Genomic DNA, 14,990 nt, shown 5'->3' on the forward strand with positions numbered 1-14,990 from the left:
CTCCGTATGCTAATCTGGGTGACTGTACATCCAATTTAAACACAATCCATTAAGAAAATATACGAGGCAGACTCAACAATGGCCTCACAGTGCCGCGGGCCGCTTTGCATCAGGGTGTGAGTGCAGACTCAGAGATAACCCTTGTTGTCCCTGCGGCCCGGGGTGAAGCAGATGGGGAGAGGAACAATGGCCGTGTCCATGCGGAGGGCGGCAGTGACTGACACAGCCACTGAAGCTCCAAAGAATGCCTGGAGACGAGCCAGAGCCATGGACCTCACTGCCACAGCCTGCCCCCCTCCACCCTCCACCCGCACCTCCATCTGACCCTCCTCATGTCCCATGGTGCCCTGGGACCGGGGGGACGACACCTTCAAAGACGGCCCCTGCACGTCAGAGGAGCTGCAAACCATCGTGAGGGAGCAGCAGAGCGGGGCGTTGGCACTGTGGGCTGTGGACTGGCTTGAAAGAGGACTACTGAGTAGATAGACAGAGGTCAACCCCACCCAACCTCAGCGACAGCTAAAATGGCTACGGCGAGCACCTCAGGGCAGAGCACCTTCGGGCTCGGGAGGAAAAAGAAGAATCCTGGTCTCATGGATCAGATTAGCAAATTCTTTGGAGGAGATAAAAAGAAAAGGAGCAAGGTGAGCATCCATGCAGCTGCAATGAGAGGAATAGTTCAGGGTTTTTTACCTCTTAAAAGTTTAACTTAATGCTATAAAATAATTTTCCTTATTGCACTAAAATACTCTGTAGTATGCTGTTCTGTAGCAGCAGTTCTAGTTTTAGTTAGTCTGGCTGAAAGCTCAGTTCTTCCATAAAATCATCTGATTCATTGATAATAAGAATTATAATAAGGATTTTATTGCTCTCCCGTGAAAAGCATGTAACCATGTAATATCTGTTGAGATGTTTTTTTAAGATTATCCTCTAGGTTTGTAAAGGTTTTAGTAAAGGTGTCAGATGTAGGAGAATTTGTTTTCACAAATAAAAAAAAAAAACAAATTAATATTGCCAAATTTGGAGATATTTGGTTCAACTTGTCTCCACAGCTTTGAGGAGAATTCAAAATTAAACTGAAGTAGAAACACACTCTTATTTACAGTAAAAAGATTAAGTCGGCACTTTTAAGGAGTGTGATGTTTTTAACAGCAGCTGTAAAAGGAGCACAGAGCTCTGACGGATTATTCCTCCTTCCTCACTCAGATGTGGATTTGCATTTCTCGCATTTCACACCTGCTTTGTAATAGTGAGGCAAAGTTTCACCTGGACCACGCAATATTTTGTGAGATGCTACATAATTATAGTTCATTTTGCCAGCTGAGCCTTTCCTTTAGTCTCATCTTTCTCTGTCCAGAGTTTGATCTGAAAACAATTCCTTAAAATCGTGAAAACCGAATTATTTGGACTGTTGACTGGGACCAAAACGTTTAAGAGGTTGTTGACACTAGATACTTAATTAAAGAGGACGCGTAGTGATACAGATGTGATATTTGAACATATTGTATATGTTAACAGTTGCATTACTATAATATCACATTAGTTTTACCCTGATGTCTAAATTTTCTAAACTGCGGTTAGTCTTCAATCCAGATCAGATGAAGCTTTAACACTTAATGTAAAGTAACAGTACATTGCGGTAGAGAAATAATGTGTGAGATGTTGGGAAGGAAGATGAAGTCTAAGCTGACTGCACAGTAGATGCACCACCAGCACGGAGATAGAAAAGCTCTGATCCATCACTGTGTGAAGGGAGGAGCCCTCAGCGCTCAGGTCAGAGCTGCTCTCATAGTACAGACCTCTTTCATCTGAAATCCAAGTCTGTTTTCTGAGTAGGTGCAACACAAAGACCTGACACTTTCTATATTCACACAGAAGAGTTTGCGCTCAGATCTTTTCTCTCATATGTTTCTGTCCTGGATTGAAAAGGCGCCAAAAGAAAACCACAAAGAACGTTTTCTATGCATTTCAAGGCACCTTTTCGGTTTATGTTACTGAAAAGACACTTTGATTAGAGTAAAGACACAAAAGTGCATTTTTTTGGGGGGGGGGTCAGATATGTGTTCTCCTGATTGTGGTTTTGTTAGCTGCACTTTCCATACATCCACGAAAGAAGAGAAAAACTCATGACTGACTGGTTTCACACCGGGTGACAGTGACGAATCTCTTAAATGTGGGCTCCTACTGTTTTGAACTACTCCGCCCGTCACTCGCTCGGTGTAAACCTTTCACACTGTGTGATTTTAGTATGTCATTTGCCTTTAATTTGCTGATTTCTCATCATAGAGCGTTGTTTTAGTGCTTTGTTGTCTACTTCATTTGATTTCTCTATCACGCTGTGAGACTTGCCACCCACTTGAAACTATTCTAATTATTACATGAGGCGGTAAGGTGCAGCTGACACAAACTTTCAGGGGAAGAATTGATGTTTATTGAAGCTCAAGCCAAGCAATTCCATCAATAATGCACCAAATAGAAAGATTTTTAAGTACTGTTGAGTTAAGGTGCTAAAAGCGTCCTAAAACCTGGTGCCATTTGGTTTGGCTTTGATGTCACAGTAGCATTCCTCCATGTTGTGGTGCACCGTACCATGTGTACACACACAGTTACTTGACCCCTGCTGATCCTCACAGGGGTCGTTCCGAGGTCACCTGGCTGCCTCACCCCAGCAGTCCTCCGCTCGCCGCCGGACCAATGAAAATGCTGTGGTGCATTTCTTCAGGAGCATTGTGAGTTATTGGAGTCATTTTGAAAACACCATGTCATAGCTCATACACATGTTGCATAACACACCTTTAACCATGTGCATGGAGTCACTTTTTGTTGTGTCATGCTAACATCCTGAGTTTTATTCAAATGTAGTTTTCGGTTTTGATGTGCTACTCTGATTCTGACCATGAGCTGCACGAGTCAGAACACAGAACCGGCTAATTTCCTCTAATTTATACTGTACGAGCGTTGAGCTGTAGCTGTTTTCTTTTGATTTGCTTTGGATCCGACTCTTGGCATCAACAGTGCGGCAGTGTTTCAAACACAGCATGCTAAACTGTTTTCTATTTTCTGACTGATTACAGAACAGCGTGACTCCTTTATTTACATAGAAAATGGAATTGGAGGAAGTTTCTCTCAGCAGCTAAATCATGTGTTTATTTCAAAGCAGAGTTTGTTGTTCTGTTTCTCTGCCCTGTGCAATCAGTCATTCTGTTCTTGTTGTTGTTGCTTGGTGTTCCTCAGGTTTCCTCTCCTCCTCCCAAATCCAGGGTGAGTCTCTCTCTCTCTCTTTTTTTTTTTTTTTTATCATTCCAGAGGTGTAGCTGCAGGGTGAAGATGAAGAGATGCACTGAGGATGATTTGAAATATCTATCTTTTAAACTTCCTTGTTTTTTACCAGCGTTTTTTAGCAGCTGCTTTTTATTTGATTTCCACTTGGACACTTCAGGGTTAGATGTTTGTGGCACACTGTTATTATTCTAGCAGGTATTTCATTGTCATAAACTAAAGTATTGGTTAAATTGGAATTATGAAAATTAGGAAGTTTCCAGGGATCTCCAAAGTGTTGAGGATTCATCCCGTGTGAGTGTAGCAACTTTAATGTTAATGGATGTGGTGATAGTTCACTGGATAAAACACGTCACCCTGTTAGTGTCACTGAGATCACTGAAGCCAGAGGGCCTTATAATCCTCTGGGGACCATGAACGTTTTTTATCAAATCTCATTGCAATCCATCAAAAATGTGTTGAGATATTTAAAAAAAAGAAAATTACACTCATACTGGCTTAAAGTTGTAGAAGATTATATTTTAGAATAAAGGACAATTCCACAGTATCCAATGATTTTCTTTTTTAATATTTACTTATATATTTATATAATTTTTTTCTGATATTTGCATCGTCAAAAACTATTTGGATGGTTTTACCTTTTCGGTCAACCAAAAGGGGAAAGTGAAGAGGGAAAGTCATTCCTCTGCTTAATTTTAAGGGGTCACAAACCAAAATTGTTGGGAAGCATTGGTACATAGAGACAATAGGCTGGATGATGTACTTCCCCATATTGGTGATTGTGCACCAGTAGGAAATACCCACCTTTCTACTCTTATTTACCACCAAATCATCTTGACATCTGTTATCTTTTACCTGTTTACTACCTGATTCTCAGATGTGTTGAGGCGGCTGCAGATTTCACGTCACTCTCATCACGTCACTGTTTGTTTCTTTTTCATGTCCAGTGGAGAGACATCTTGGGTCTGGTACGTCACACCGTCCCTTCCTCCTTGAATCAAACAAAAGCCCCACTGCTGAGTGCACCGCTCTGTGTCTGTGTGCGATGATCCTATTTCTGTCTGTGGAGGGCTCCTCCGCTTTGTCTGCAGCGCCCCTGTTACCTAACCTTCACGCTCGTTCTGTCTCTTCCTCTCTTTGTGCTTCACCGCTTTGCTCCTCGAAGAGAAATGTCTTTTACATCTCTGCATGTGGAATCAAGACACATTACATTCAAAAAGGAGAGCTGGTTCACCAGCATTTCCAGACAGCGGCTGAAAGGCAAAAGTCACAGCAGCTCGCTCTTGACGGATGCCACAAAAAAATTCCTTTTTGACACTTACAAGTATTGTTTTATTGGTACACTTTGTTGCATTTCAATTCCCCCCACTTCTTTGCTTCAATCCAGAGCGACTCGCTGCTTCTGGATGACTTTGAAACTGCTCAGCTATTTATGAACCACAACCGGTAAACATTTTCTCTTAGGACCTCTTGGCCTGCATCACCCTCCTCCTCTTCTTCCTCTCTTTCACACCTCTAGTTCTCTGTAACACCTCCATCTCCTCTGCACCAGATGACTCACCGATCCACCTTCTTCATGTCTGTCTGGCAACTGTGGACAACCGTATGTGTGTCATTTGATGCCACCCTTGTCCTCTGTGTCAGTCGCTTCACTGTGGAGCTCACCTTGTCGTCCATTTTCTTTCCCCTGAAGGTTGCTATAATCTGCATCTGGTCCCGTCACATTTTCATGTTTTCCTCCATGTCTCCGTCATGTTATTGTCTCACAAAAACTCTCTTCTGCATCTCACTGCTGCTGTTGCAGAGAAACACCCGAGCATGTTTATTGTTTTCCCCACAGTTGACATGCAGGAAAAATGAAATTAAGGTTATATTTCAAAATAATATGGCCTTGCGACCTTTATAGCTCGTGTAGAATCTAAGTTGTATCAACACAAAAACCTCACATCAGTCCACCTTTATTGTCAACAAGGGAAATACAGCTTGTAGGAAAAAGCATTTAAAAAATCAGTGAAAACATAGATCCAAACAGCGAAAGGTCAATCCCAATGCAATTACAGAGGATGGATGGTAAACAAAGGGTCCAAAGTCCAAAAAGTCCAAAACTTTGGGCACTAAAGAGGAAGTATGTGTTCTCTTCTTCATTCTTTAAAAGACATATTATTTGTAGATATTATGATTGTGTTCTTTGTCCAACAACACCAACAATTGTGTCTTCTGTAACATTTTTAAGCAATCCTTTTAGATTTGGCATTTTGTAAAGTGGTGGGACATCCCTGGTAAAATGTGTCCCGTCTCATAAAGGGGGAAAAGGCCATCAATGTAAAATGGATTAAGCGCCTGGTTAAAGGTTACACAGTGACAAGGCAGCAAACGTGGTTTCAGGCCCTGGCTTCAGGTCTACATCTGTGCTTACAGAGCATCTTTTTCTAGGCCTCGTCGCCGCGTGCCGAGAGCACAAAGTCGCCGGTCAGAAGACGCAGAGAACAAAGCACACTGTCCAGACTCTTCAACCTGGTGAGCTTACCGCACGTTTGCCTCCTTGTTTTGGTCAGATTTTCTCCTTTCTAACTGGGCTTCATAAGCACTGTTTCCTGTCTGTGTTTGCCCAAATGCAACAGTGATGCTCTCGTCAGAGATCAGTGAGTAATAAACAAACCAATACACTAAAATGATTCACCGTTTCAGTTGGGAAACTTTTCATTCATCGTCATCTTTCATCAGCACGCTTCCACAGCAGCCCGTCATCATAATAAACTAACCATCTTAAGAGCAACATTTTCATTTTTACACTGACATACATGTAAACCCATATAATAAATCTCTCATACACGTATTCATTGATTATTTTTCTGTAAATGCCATCTACCTCGACTGTTTCCAGTGTTTACTTTCAGTGTGGATGATCTCCTTGAATCCTAACAAATGTGAAATGTTTGACAATCAAATCTTTCCTGAACTTTCAGCACAGTTTAGACTGAACACTCCCATCGCCCCAGATTGCTCTCAGACGCCACCTCTGGGGATAGAAGCTAGATGTTTTTCTCAGCCACCCCATCATCCTCTTTTTTTCTTTCTCTCTCTCTCTCTCCAGGGAGAAACAAAGTCCCGCCCCCCCCCTAAACGCTGGAGCACCATCTTCTAAGCTCTCCGCCGAGGATCAAACCACAGATCCGACACAGATGGGACAAGACGAAGGTGGAGGAACAGATCTGCAAGCGGCGGACTCACAACCTCAAGAAGCGCTAACCCACTAACACAAGCCTCCTGTGTGTGGAGACAGTGACACCACATTGACACAGTATGAAATCCACTCTCCAGGGATGTAGGTGGTCACCGTGCCAGTTTTCCTTTTAATCCTACTTCTAAGCATCTTGTCTCAGTCATTATTTAGCTTTTTATAAGAGGTCTGGTCATGCTTTTAGTAAAAAATGTTACTGTAAAAATCACCCATGTGAGTATCTTGGTCTGATGGTGCTAGCGTCTGCTGTCTGCTGTCTGCTGTCTGAGGTCCGCTCGTGGCAGATGTTTGTTTTTCTCTTTGTCTCCTGTCATCTGCATTTTGTACATGAGTGACGCTTTTTACTGTATCTCGCTGCTTTCCAGACTCACACAGCAAACGCTGTTTCTGTTTCATATGTAAAGTCTTGCCGGAGAGTGGTCCTATTTGTGGTTGTTGTGCTTGAGTGAACCGTACGTTGCAAAGAAATGCATTTGAAAATACAACTGGAAACCTACAGTATATGAGGAGTGTGGACTCTAACACTGTTTTGATGTAACAGCTTTGTTTCATTTTGCTTCAGTGTAATTAATAAACATGTACAGTATGATGTCATGTCAAAAGCATAAGATGCCCTTTTCAAATGCACTGTTACATACAACTAAATAACACAATTAAAAACCTATCCTATGTTCTGTTCTCATTTATATATAGTAGCTTTTGCATCTCATTTCTTATCTTTTCGCAAATTAAATTAAGTTTGAAGTTTTGATGTTGTTTTATTTAGAAGTTGACAAAGGTTTTATCTGATGGTCGGACAGTAAGTCGTTCAAAGGTTTACGACAGAAGCACCAAGAAGGTATGAGGAGTTCAGCGCTGAAGGGCAGTATGTTAGATTTCAAATGTCAATTTCATTTTGTTCTTGTTACATTGCCATTCTCATTTGTACATGCTCTGTTCATACATTCACTTTAACAGAAAAGTCAAAATCACTGTAAAGGTTGCCGATATGTGGTGGTGCTACAGGAATAGAAACTGATACTTGTTTGTTTTGTGAGTGTTTTGTTTCCTCTTAATGTAAAATTATGTTTCTAATGTTCAGCCTAACTGGAAATAAACATATGTCTTCTCTCAGTTATTAAATGACAGTCATGTTGTCTTTATTACATCTATGTTCTCGCGATTTAGAGATTTTTGTAGTCAAAACAGAATGATACACATTTATAAACCTGCATTTTCAATCAGCTTTAAAGAAATAGTTCAACATTTTGGGAAATTTGAGAGTTGAGGAGATAATACTACTCACACATCTGTATGGTAAATATGAAGCTGGAGCCAGAAGACAGCTAGCTTAGCTTAGCATAAAGGCAGGAAACAGGGAAACAGCTAGCTTGAAAAAAATAATAACCTAATCAACACACTGTATCTCATTTGTTTATCCTGTATGAAAACCAAAACGTAAAAACAACCATCCGCAGTTTTACAGACAGTTTATGTACCTAACTACAGCCAGGAGACTGATAGCTTAGCTTAGCTTAGCATAATGAGTGTAAACAGCAGTAAATAGTTAGCGTTGCTCTGTCCAAACATAAAAGACTCCACCTACCAGCACCTCTAAAGCTCCGTATTAAACATGTTACATCTCATTCAGAGTAAAAGACTTTTACAAGGGTGTTTATGCACTGAACTAAAGCCAGGCTAGCTTATTCCACCTGCCTCCAGTCTTTATGCTAAGCTAAGCTAACCATCTGTTCGCTTTAGCCACTTATCTACCACAATTGAGTTAAAACTTCTCATTGAACTCTAACTCAAGAAAACACATTTAGCACATTTCTCAAAACTGCACACTATTCCTTTAATATTACAAGCATATATATACAGCATCATGTGGTTGTTGTTTTTTTCATCTTTTGTGCAGGTGACCCCATCAAGTACCCTGATGTTTGTAACCATGACGATCAAGGACACTGCAACATCATGACTTAACTAGTATCAAGGTCTGCTGAGCAACTGAATAACTAAGGAGGGAAAACACAATGCATGTACTGTACTGGCTTCTAGCACAACCCATGATCCACCCCTGGAAAGACTCCCACACACTCTTGAAATATCCTTCGGAGGCCAATAATCTACTTCAGACAATAATCCTGATATCAAAGTGTTCTACAGACTGAAAAAATAAGATCTAGATTACATCAAGCTGTACATTTTGTCCTACATTTAATTGTACACCTAATTGGGATGTTTCTCATCATTAGAAATAATGCTGAGATAGAACATTACAAGGACAACGGCCCCTAAAACCACAATTAGCAAAGAGCTCCATCTCATTTGCATGCAATGTTCCTGCGATAATTGGCCCAGTGGCGCAAAATCCATATCACACAAAGGAAAAGTGAAAGGCAGTTTTTCTTGTGCTTGACACATTTTAGCATTCAGATAAAAGGCTAAATATCCCCAGAGCCTTTCACTGTGGCGTGTCTTTACCCTGATTCTAACCTTAGAGATGTCTGGTATGAGAAAATACCCCGACCAGTGTATTAAAACTTCCAAAATACTCCTCTGATGCAAGACAAGTGAACCCAGAATATACAATCATATTGTGATTCAAACCACATCACCTTATTTTTGACAGGAAAAACCACAATTCCTTATAAGATGTCCTAATATAAGCGGTATGGTGCCATATGTCATACCTTTGTTCCTTTCTGTGCGTCTTTGTAGAGCTGCTCACTGACTGCCACAGCCTCATGTTTGCTATTCAAATGGAAATCTCTTTAGGATGTGTCCTGAATGCACCTGAACACATCAAATGACATTCATTAGCTCGCTGTCGTTCCGGGTGTCTGGTGTCTCTTTTACAACTGCTGGAGGATGTTTTCTTCAAACACAGGGGGGATCATCTGCACACTTTAATCAAAAGAAAGGGATGCAGCAGTGCTGAGCAAGAGAGACCTCTGGTGCTCCACCATTGTGCTGCACAGGAACTGCTCTTAAATGAGCCACAACGTTCTAGAATGTGTCTGTGTGCTTCACTGTGTTTACACTCAGTGTTCTAGAATGTGTTCTAGAATAAATCCCAGCATTCCACGATTACAAAAACTGTTTTTATTACTGTATATTCTAAGATTCCTTTCCTTTACATTGCATGAAGAGACATCAATGTGGCACAGAAATTTTTTTTTTAAACCTTTGTATTTATTTATAATGCAGATCAATGGGGAATAATTTAAGTGCAAAGTGCAAATTAACTTTATTTGGGCTCATTTTGGGTACATTCACTACACCGCTTGTTACAGATGTACAGTTTACAGCATCACTAGACAAGAAACAAGCCTACATGGCACTTCACAGATATAAGGTTCACTTGAATTAAGTATTTGACTCCTCCTTTTATTCTTTTTTAAATACCCATGACATGAAAAGAATGCATGTACAGTAAAAAGGATGAAGCAAAAGCGGCTGCTTAAAGAATCCTTCAATGATTTGTGTCCATAGATTTTTTAAAGTCGTCATGTGCTTCTTCTAAGTATATATGTACATACGGTGTCTAAGTATTGTAACCGTCTGTTTCACATTAACGTCTAATTACCACTAAAGCTCTCATTCGCCTCTTCTTTAAAAACGTGACTACTCGTGTCCAGATTTTGTGACTGAGTTCTGAGCTCATCGACGATCCCAGACACACTACCCAACAGGCCACTCATCCCGTCCTCCATCTCCCTGTGGAAATCCACCTCCTCCACTTTCACTTGTCCTCCCGTTGCGAGAAAAGCCTCCCCGTCTTCGAATCCATAACTGTAGCCGTCGTCCATATCTGCCGCCGCCGTGCTTGCGTTGTTGCTGTTAGCTGACGAGCTGGAGGCAAGTCTCTCACATCGGGCCTGATGCCTGAGGAAGCTGTCTCTCCAAATGACCTTCTTCCCACACAGGCCGCACTCATACGGCCGCAGCCCCCCGTGAGTCTTAAGGTGCTTGGTTAGATGGTGCTTCATCTTGAAGGACTTTGTGCAAACAGGACAGCCGAAGGGGCGCAGATTGAGGTGCTGCATCTTCACGTGCCGGTCACGCATACTCTTCAGGGTGTAGGCTTTGCCGCAGTGGCAGAAGTGGACTTTGCCCGTGTAGGGGGCGCCAGCGAGGGACACCGAGGATGACGAAGATGGGGTTGGGGGTGAAGAGGGTGGCGGGAATGCAGCAGAGGATGGAGACGAGTGGCGATTTGAGGTGGGGGTCAATGCGCCACCCTGCCCCGCGTTTGTGGAGGGCCAGTTCACCTCCGAGCCTGCCATGGTGAAGTCAGGAGACACAGGCACTAAAGGCCTCTGGGACACCTGTCCTGTACCATCTTCAATCTCATCGTATGTCTGTCTGCTAAACGTCCTGTCTGCGAAACATTCAAAATCCGCATCCTCCTCCTCCTCATCTTCATCCTCATCTTTACTGCAGCTGCCCCCCTCTCCTTCCTGCGGCCTCTGCTCTTGCTGCGACCAGGGACCCGTCTGCCACTGCAGCCGGCCGGACACTGGACTGGAGGGGCCCAGGACTCCTCCACCTGTTTGACAAGCATGAACGCTGGGCAGGTCTGGGGAGGGATCGCTCCCGACCAAACTTCTCTGCACTTTTTCCTTCATCTCCTCCTCACTTGGCTTCCCCGTGTTTTGCTCGGCACCCACAGTCTCATTTGAAATTGGGTGAAAGCCTGCTGAAGAACAAATCAGCAAAACAAAAGGCTAGTTAGGATAGTAACAGTATATCAACTTAAACTATGCAGAGAAAGAAGGACAGCCAAACTATCATGTTGCCTATCAGGTGGTACTGACCGATCGTGGTCACCTTGGCTTTAGTTTTAACTTGGTTGTACAGAGATTGAAGCCTCAGCAAAGAGATATACTACTAGTCAAAGCCAACTTCTCTCTGTTAAAACCATCACTTGCCTGGTAACAAATTCTCCGACTACTTTCTGTAAAAAAAGACCATGGAAAGTACCCATGAAAGGCCAGGGAGCAGTCTGGAGGGCACTGCACACAAGGTCTGGTTGTTGTGGGATTTTTCCGCTTTAGAGCAGCAGAGGAATTTACGATCCTTTGTTCTGTTTTCTTTGGCCATAAGGCACTAATTTTGAAAATGATTACTAATTTCTACTAAATACTGGGAGTGACCTAGTTTTAAGAAGTGACCCTCTTTCCTGCGGTGAAATACATCTTTGAATAAAGAATTATTCTTATGTCTGTGATAACTGAAGCGATAAAAATATTCAACTATGCATTTTAACTTTCTATAAACAGCTGGGAATGTGTCTGTATGAGTGTGTATCTTACCACAATGTCCCATTTGTGCAAAACCTTGCTTCTTCACCACAGCCTCTTCTCCTACTCCCTCATCTGCCTCAATCTCTCTCTTTTCATTCTTCCTCTTCTCTTGTGACTCACCACTGTCCCCGCTCTCTCTATTCTTATCAAGAAGTCTATCGGAGATCGGCGGCGCTCCCCGCTGTTGAAACCTGCCTTTCGGCTTTAATGCTTCACTAGTGGGGAAACCCCCGTGGTGCTGGCTGGTTTTGGCATGGCCTGATACCCATGTCTCCTCACAGCTTGTGTAATCACTCTCCGCATACCCAGGGAGGGTGTCCAGCTGAGAGTCTGCTAAGTGCTGGGCTGATGAGGGCTGTGGGCGCCCACATCTAGGAAACTGCTGCGGGCGTCTCCACGTAGCTAAAGGAGGCAAGGTGTCAGGCCTCCTCTCCTTCCTTCTTCCCTCTCTCTCCAGATATAAACAGTCTGTGCTGCTTGGGGACTGCTGGCGAGATGCAGTACCAGGGGGAGCTGCAGCGGCCTCTCCGGGGGTGACTTCTGCTGAGGGCCGGGGCCTCTTCAGGATCTCTGTGCACTTGTCCACTATGTGCCACATCTGGAGGAAACTGGCCACAGTGACGTAGTTAACAATGTCATCATGCACGATGCTCAGCTGGCCCGTGTATGCAGAACTGAGGACACTTTCAAAGGCCACGGGGTCCATAACTGAGGGTAAGGAAACAGTTGTAACGTTCTTCAGTAACACCTGTTGAGAAATAGGAACAAAGACATACTGAGCTTTAGGAATCTGGATATGAGGCGAGAAAACAGCCACAAAACACCTTATTTATAAACGGATGAATCTGTATGTTGCACACTGATAAACGTGGCCTACCTGGTCATGGAAGTAAGGCGAGGACGCAGCGAGCACACAGCGGTGGGCCCTGAACACTTGACCTTGCACCTGGATGGAGAGGTCGCACAGCCTGCCCTCTTCGCGCTGCCGGTTCAGGTTGTCTAAAACAGCAGCACGGGCGCCGGGGAAACACACCTGGACAGTCAAGCCAGGTGGAGCAGCACTGCAGGTCGGATCCATGGTCACACAAAACTATAGAAAGGAATAAGACGGTGTAAAATGAAATGAATGTAAAATGTTACCACTTTATTCTGATGTTTATTGTTACATACACAGTATTTAATACCAATTTTTGCTTTCAAGTGATTTATCTTGCTTACAGTAGATGTGTATCATCCATATAACAGGTTAATCGCATATATAATATATATTCAAAATGCAACAACAAAAAGAGAATGAAGGGTTGAAGTTTACATACATGAAAATGTTGTCTCATGACAATAATCACATTCAAGCTGACCTGAAATAATCACTCAACTAATCAAGCAGCCTTGTTGATGCAAATAGTTATAAAGGAACTATTTTGATAATTAAATGTGTTTTCACGCCAGTAAATCTAAACGTGTGCTGGTTTCAGCCTCGCAAATGTGAAGACTTAAGGAAATCTTTTGTTTTCTTCGGGGTTCAAATGAGGATAATGTTCTTGATGGATGGATTAAAGTCAGACCGCCAGGTGATTGATTTCATTACCTTACATACTCAGTTCACTATTAAATTAGCAAAACAACCTCACAACTGAGAAGCTGGAACATGGAAATGTTTGGCATATTTCAAGAAAACCGATTCAAACAAGTAATCGGTTTGTTTTTAAATCACAGCTGGATTTTGAATTACTTACTGGTCGTTTATCTGTGATCACGTTAGCATTAATCGATGGATCATCTTATTGTTTCAGCGCCAGGTTAAGTTACGATAGGTGGATTATTGATAAACACATACTATTAAAATCCCAAACCTAACTGATTTGTTGTATGAAGGCGCTAAACGAGCTTCCACCTGATGATCACTACATGCTAGCTCATGTTAGCTTCACAGGGCACGAAGGACTGCCTCAACATGGCTCCTCACAGAAACGCTTGTCGTTATAAACAGCATTATTAACATGAAATCTGGTTAACAGTAAACAGTTTTCCGTGTTGTGGGCTCACTCCTTAGTCTGCAGTCTGTCCTGTATCGCTATGCCTTAGCTTTAGCTTGTAGCTAACCAGGAGCTTCTACCTTAGCTGGCTAGTTAGCTAGCTAGCAGTTAGCGTTAGCTTGGTTACTTTACCTTAAATATGTCGGTATGTCGAGCTTTTTACTTTTAAACAGGACGTCGCTGGCTATTTGGAGCACCACATTATTGTTCATGAATTCCAGATACAAAGTGCGCCTGTCTGTGTAAAAAAAAACAAAAACAAATCAAAGCTCTTAGATGCTAACAGCAGCTTGCCCGTAGGCGTAGCTGATGCTAGCTGGTTGACAAGACAGCATCAGCACCCTCACACACATCGTGAGTGGGTGTTTGGTGTGAAAGTTGGTGTGAATTATTACAAAATGCCATCACTCTGGTCACGATAACCCGCCGCTACAGCTACAATAATATCTGGTGAATATTAATAATAGTGAATCCATAACTTTAAGAGCAGTTACTGTGAGTTATTTATTGATCCTCGCTGTCAGAGAGGAGCCATCATGGAGTCGCTCCGCAGTTAAAGGGCCAGTACACCTTAATGCCACAGCATCGTCCTAACGCAACTCTAAACGCCCTTTGTGTCTCAGTAAATCCGCTGTACGTGCTAGTTGGGGTCTGCAGCGGCTGCCAGCCAGGCGAGCGTGAGCTAGCATGAGTTTTAAAGACCAGCGGGGGTGAAGCTAAAGCAGGCGTCGCACACGCAGCATCTGCGCGGCCGTTTTTACCGCAGTGCATCTGCAGCATCCGCCTGAGCGCAGAGACAGCGGCGCGTCTGTGGCGCAGGAGACAACACCGCGATCTGGCACAGGACGTGTTTATCATACACACAGCGTTATATTTCTTTTTTTTTTTTTAAAGAAGAAGAAGGAGGAGGAGGAGGAGGAGGAGGAGGAGGAGGGGTGTGACTGGCTCTTTATGCAGCACGACCGAAGCATCTCTTCTGCGAGCACGGGGTCATTAGATAGGTGAGATCACAAGTATTTCCACATTCAGCTGCCATCGCAGGAGAGGACAGTATTGTTGTTTTTTTTTCCCCCTCCGGAGAGACGAATCGAGGAGAGGAGGCCTCTAAATCAGGACAGTAGGCTCTGATTTCACTGATCCGAT

General features: G+C 43.0%; 2 protein-coding genes across 4 annotated transcripts; one reads left to right on the forward strand and one right to left on the reverse strand.

The window, feature by feature from the left end:
* The first annotated feature begins 409 nt into the window (after nt 1–409).
* On the forward strand, nt 410–7,642 carry mbpa (myelin basic protein a). The gene is made up of 6 exons (XM_070846078.1): nt 410–644; nt 2,634–2,729; nt 3,235–3,261; nt 4,227–4,247; nt 5,713–5,796; nt 6,374–7,642. Exons 1-6 carry the CDS (start codon nt 525–527, stop codon nt 6,422–6,424), a joined length of 399 nt encoding a protein of 132 aa, XP_070702179.1. The 5' UTR covers nt 410–524; the 3' UTR covers nt 6,425–7,642.
* Nucleotides 7,643–9,637: 1,995 nt separating this feature from the next.
* Nucleotides 9,638–14,308, reverse strand: zbtb22a (zinc finger and BTB domain containing 22a). 3 transcript variants are annotated; one of them, XM_070846059.1, is made up of 4 exons: nt 13,980–14,308; nt 12,689–12,901; nt 11,821–12,559; nt 9,638–11,201 (listed from the first exon to the last, which is right to left on the reverse strand). In XM_070846059.1, the coding sequence occupies exons 2-4, from the start codon at nt 12,887–12,889 to the stop codon at nt 10,084–10,086; spliced, it is 2,058 nt and encodes a 685-aa protein (XP_070702160.1). In that variant the 5' UTR covers nt 12,890–12,901; nt 13,980–14,308; the 3' UTR covers nt 9,638–10,083. The 3 variants fall into 3 exon arrangements, with proteins under 3 accessions (XP_070702160.1, XP_070702157.1, XP_070702159.1); XM_070846056.1 differs by having other exon boundaries at nt 9,638–11,204; XM_070846058.1 differs by lacking the exon at nt 13,980–14,308 and adding an exon at nt 13,548–13,632 and having other exon boundaries at nt 9,638–11,204.
* Nucleotides 14,309–14,990: the final 682 nt, after the last annotated feature.

This window comes from Pempheris klunzingeri, chromosome 16 (assembly GCF_042242105.1).
Source record: "Pempheris klunzingeri isolate RE-2024b chromosome 16, fPemKlu1.hap1, whole genome shotgun sequence".
Lineage (NCBI taxonomy): Eukaryota > Metazoa > Chordata > Actinopteri > Acropomatiformes > Pempheridae > Pempheris > Pempheris klunzingeri.

Bases quoted from the DNA above. Each gene is read 5' to 3' on its own strand.
- mbpa (XM_070846078.1), top strand. From the start codon at position 525: ATGGCTACGGCGAGCACCTCAGGGCAGAGCACCTTCGGGCTCGGGAGG. The intron at 2,730-3,234 runs GTGAGTTATTGG...GGTGTTCCTCAG, and splicing joins TGCATTTCTTCAGGAGCATT to GTTTCCTCTCCTCCTCCCAA. The intron at 4,248-5,712 runs GTACGTCACACC...ATCTTTTTCTAG, and splicing joins GGAGAGACATCTTGGGTCTG to GCCTCGTCGCCGCGTGCCGA.
- zbtb22a (XM_070846056.1), bottom strand. From the start codon at position 12,889: ATGGATCCGACCTGCAGTGCTGCTCCACCTGGCTTGACTGTCCAGGTG. The intron at 12,560-12,688 runs GTAGGCCACGTT...ATTTCTCAACAG, and splicing joins CGCCTTACTTCCATGACCAG to GTGTTACTGAAGAACGTTAC. The intron at 11,205-11,820 runs GTAAGATACACA...TTTGTTCTTCAG, and splicing joins TGCACAAATGGGACATTGTG to CAGGCTTTCACCCAATTTCA.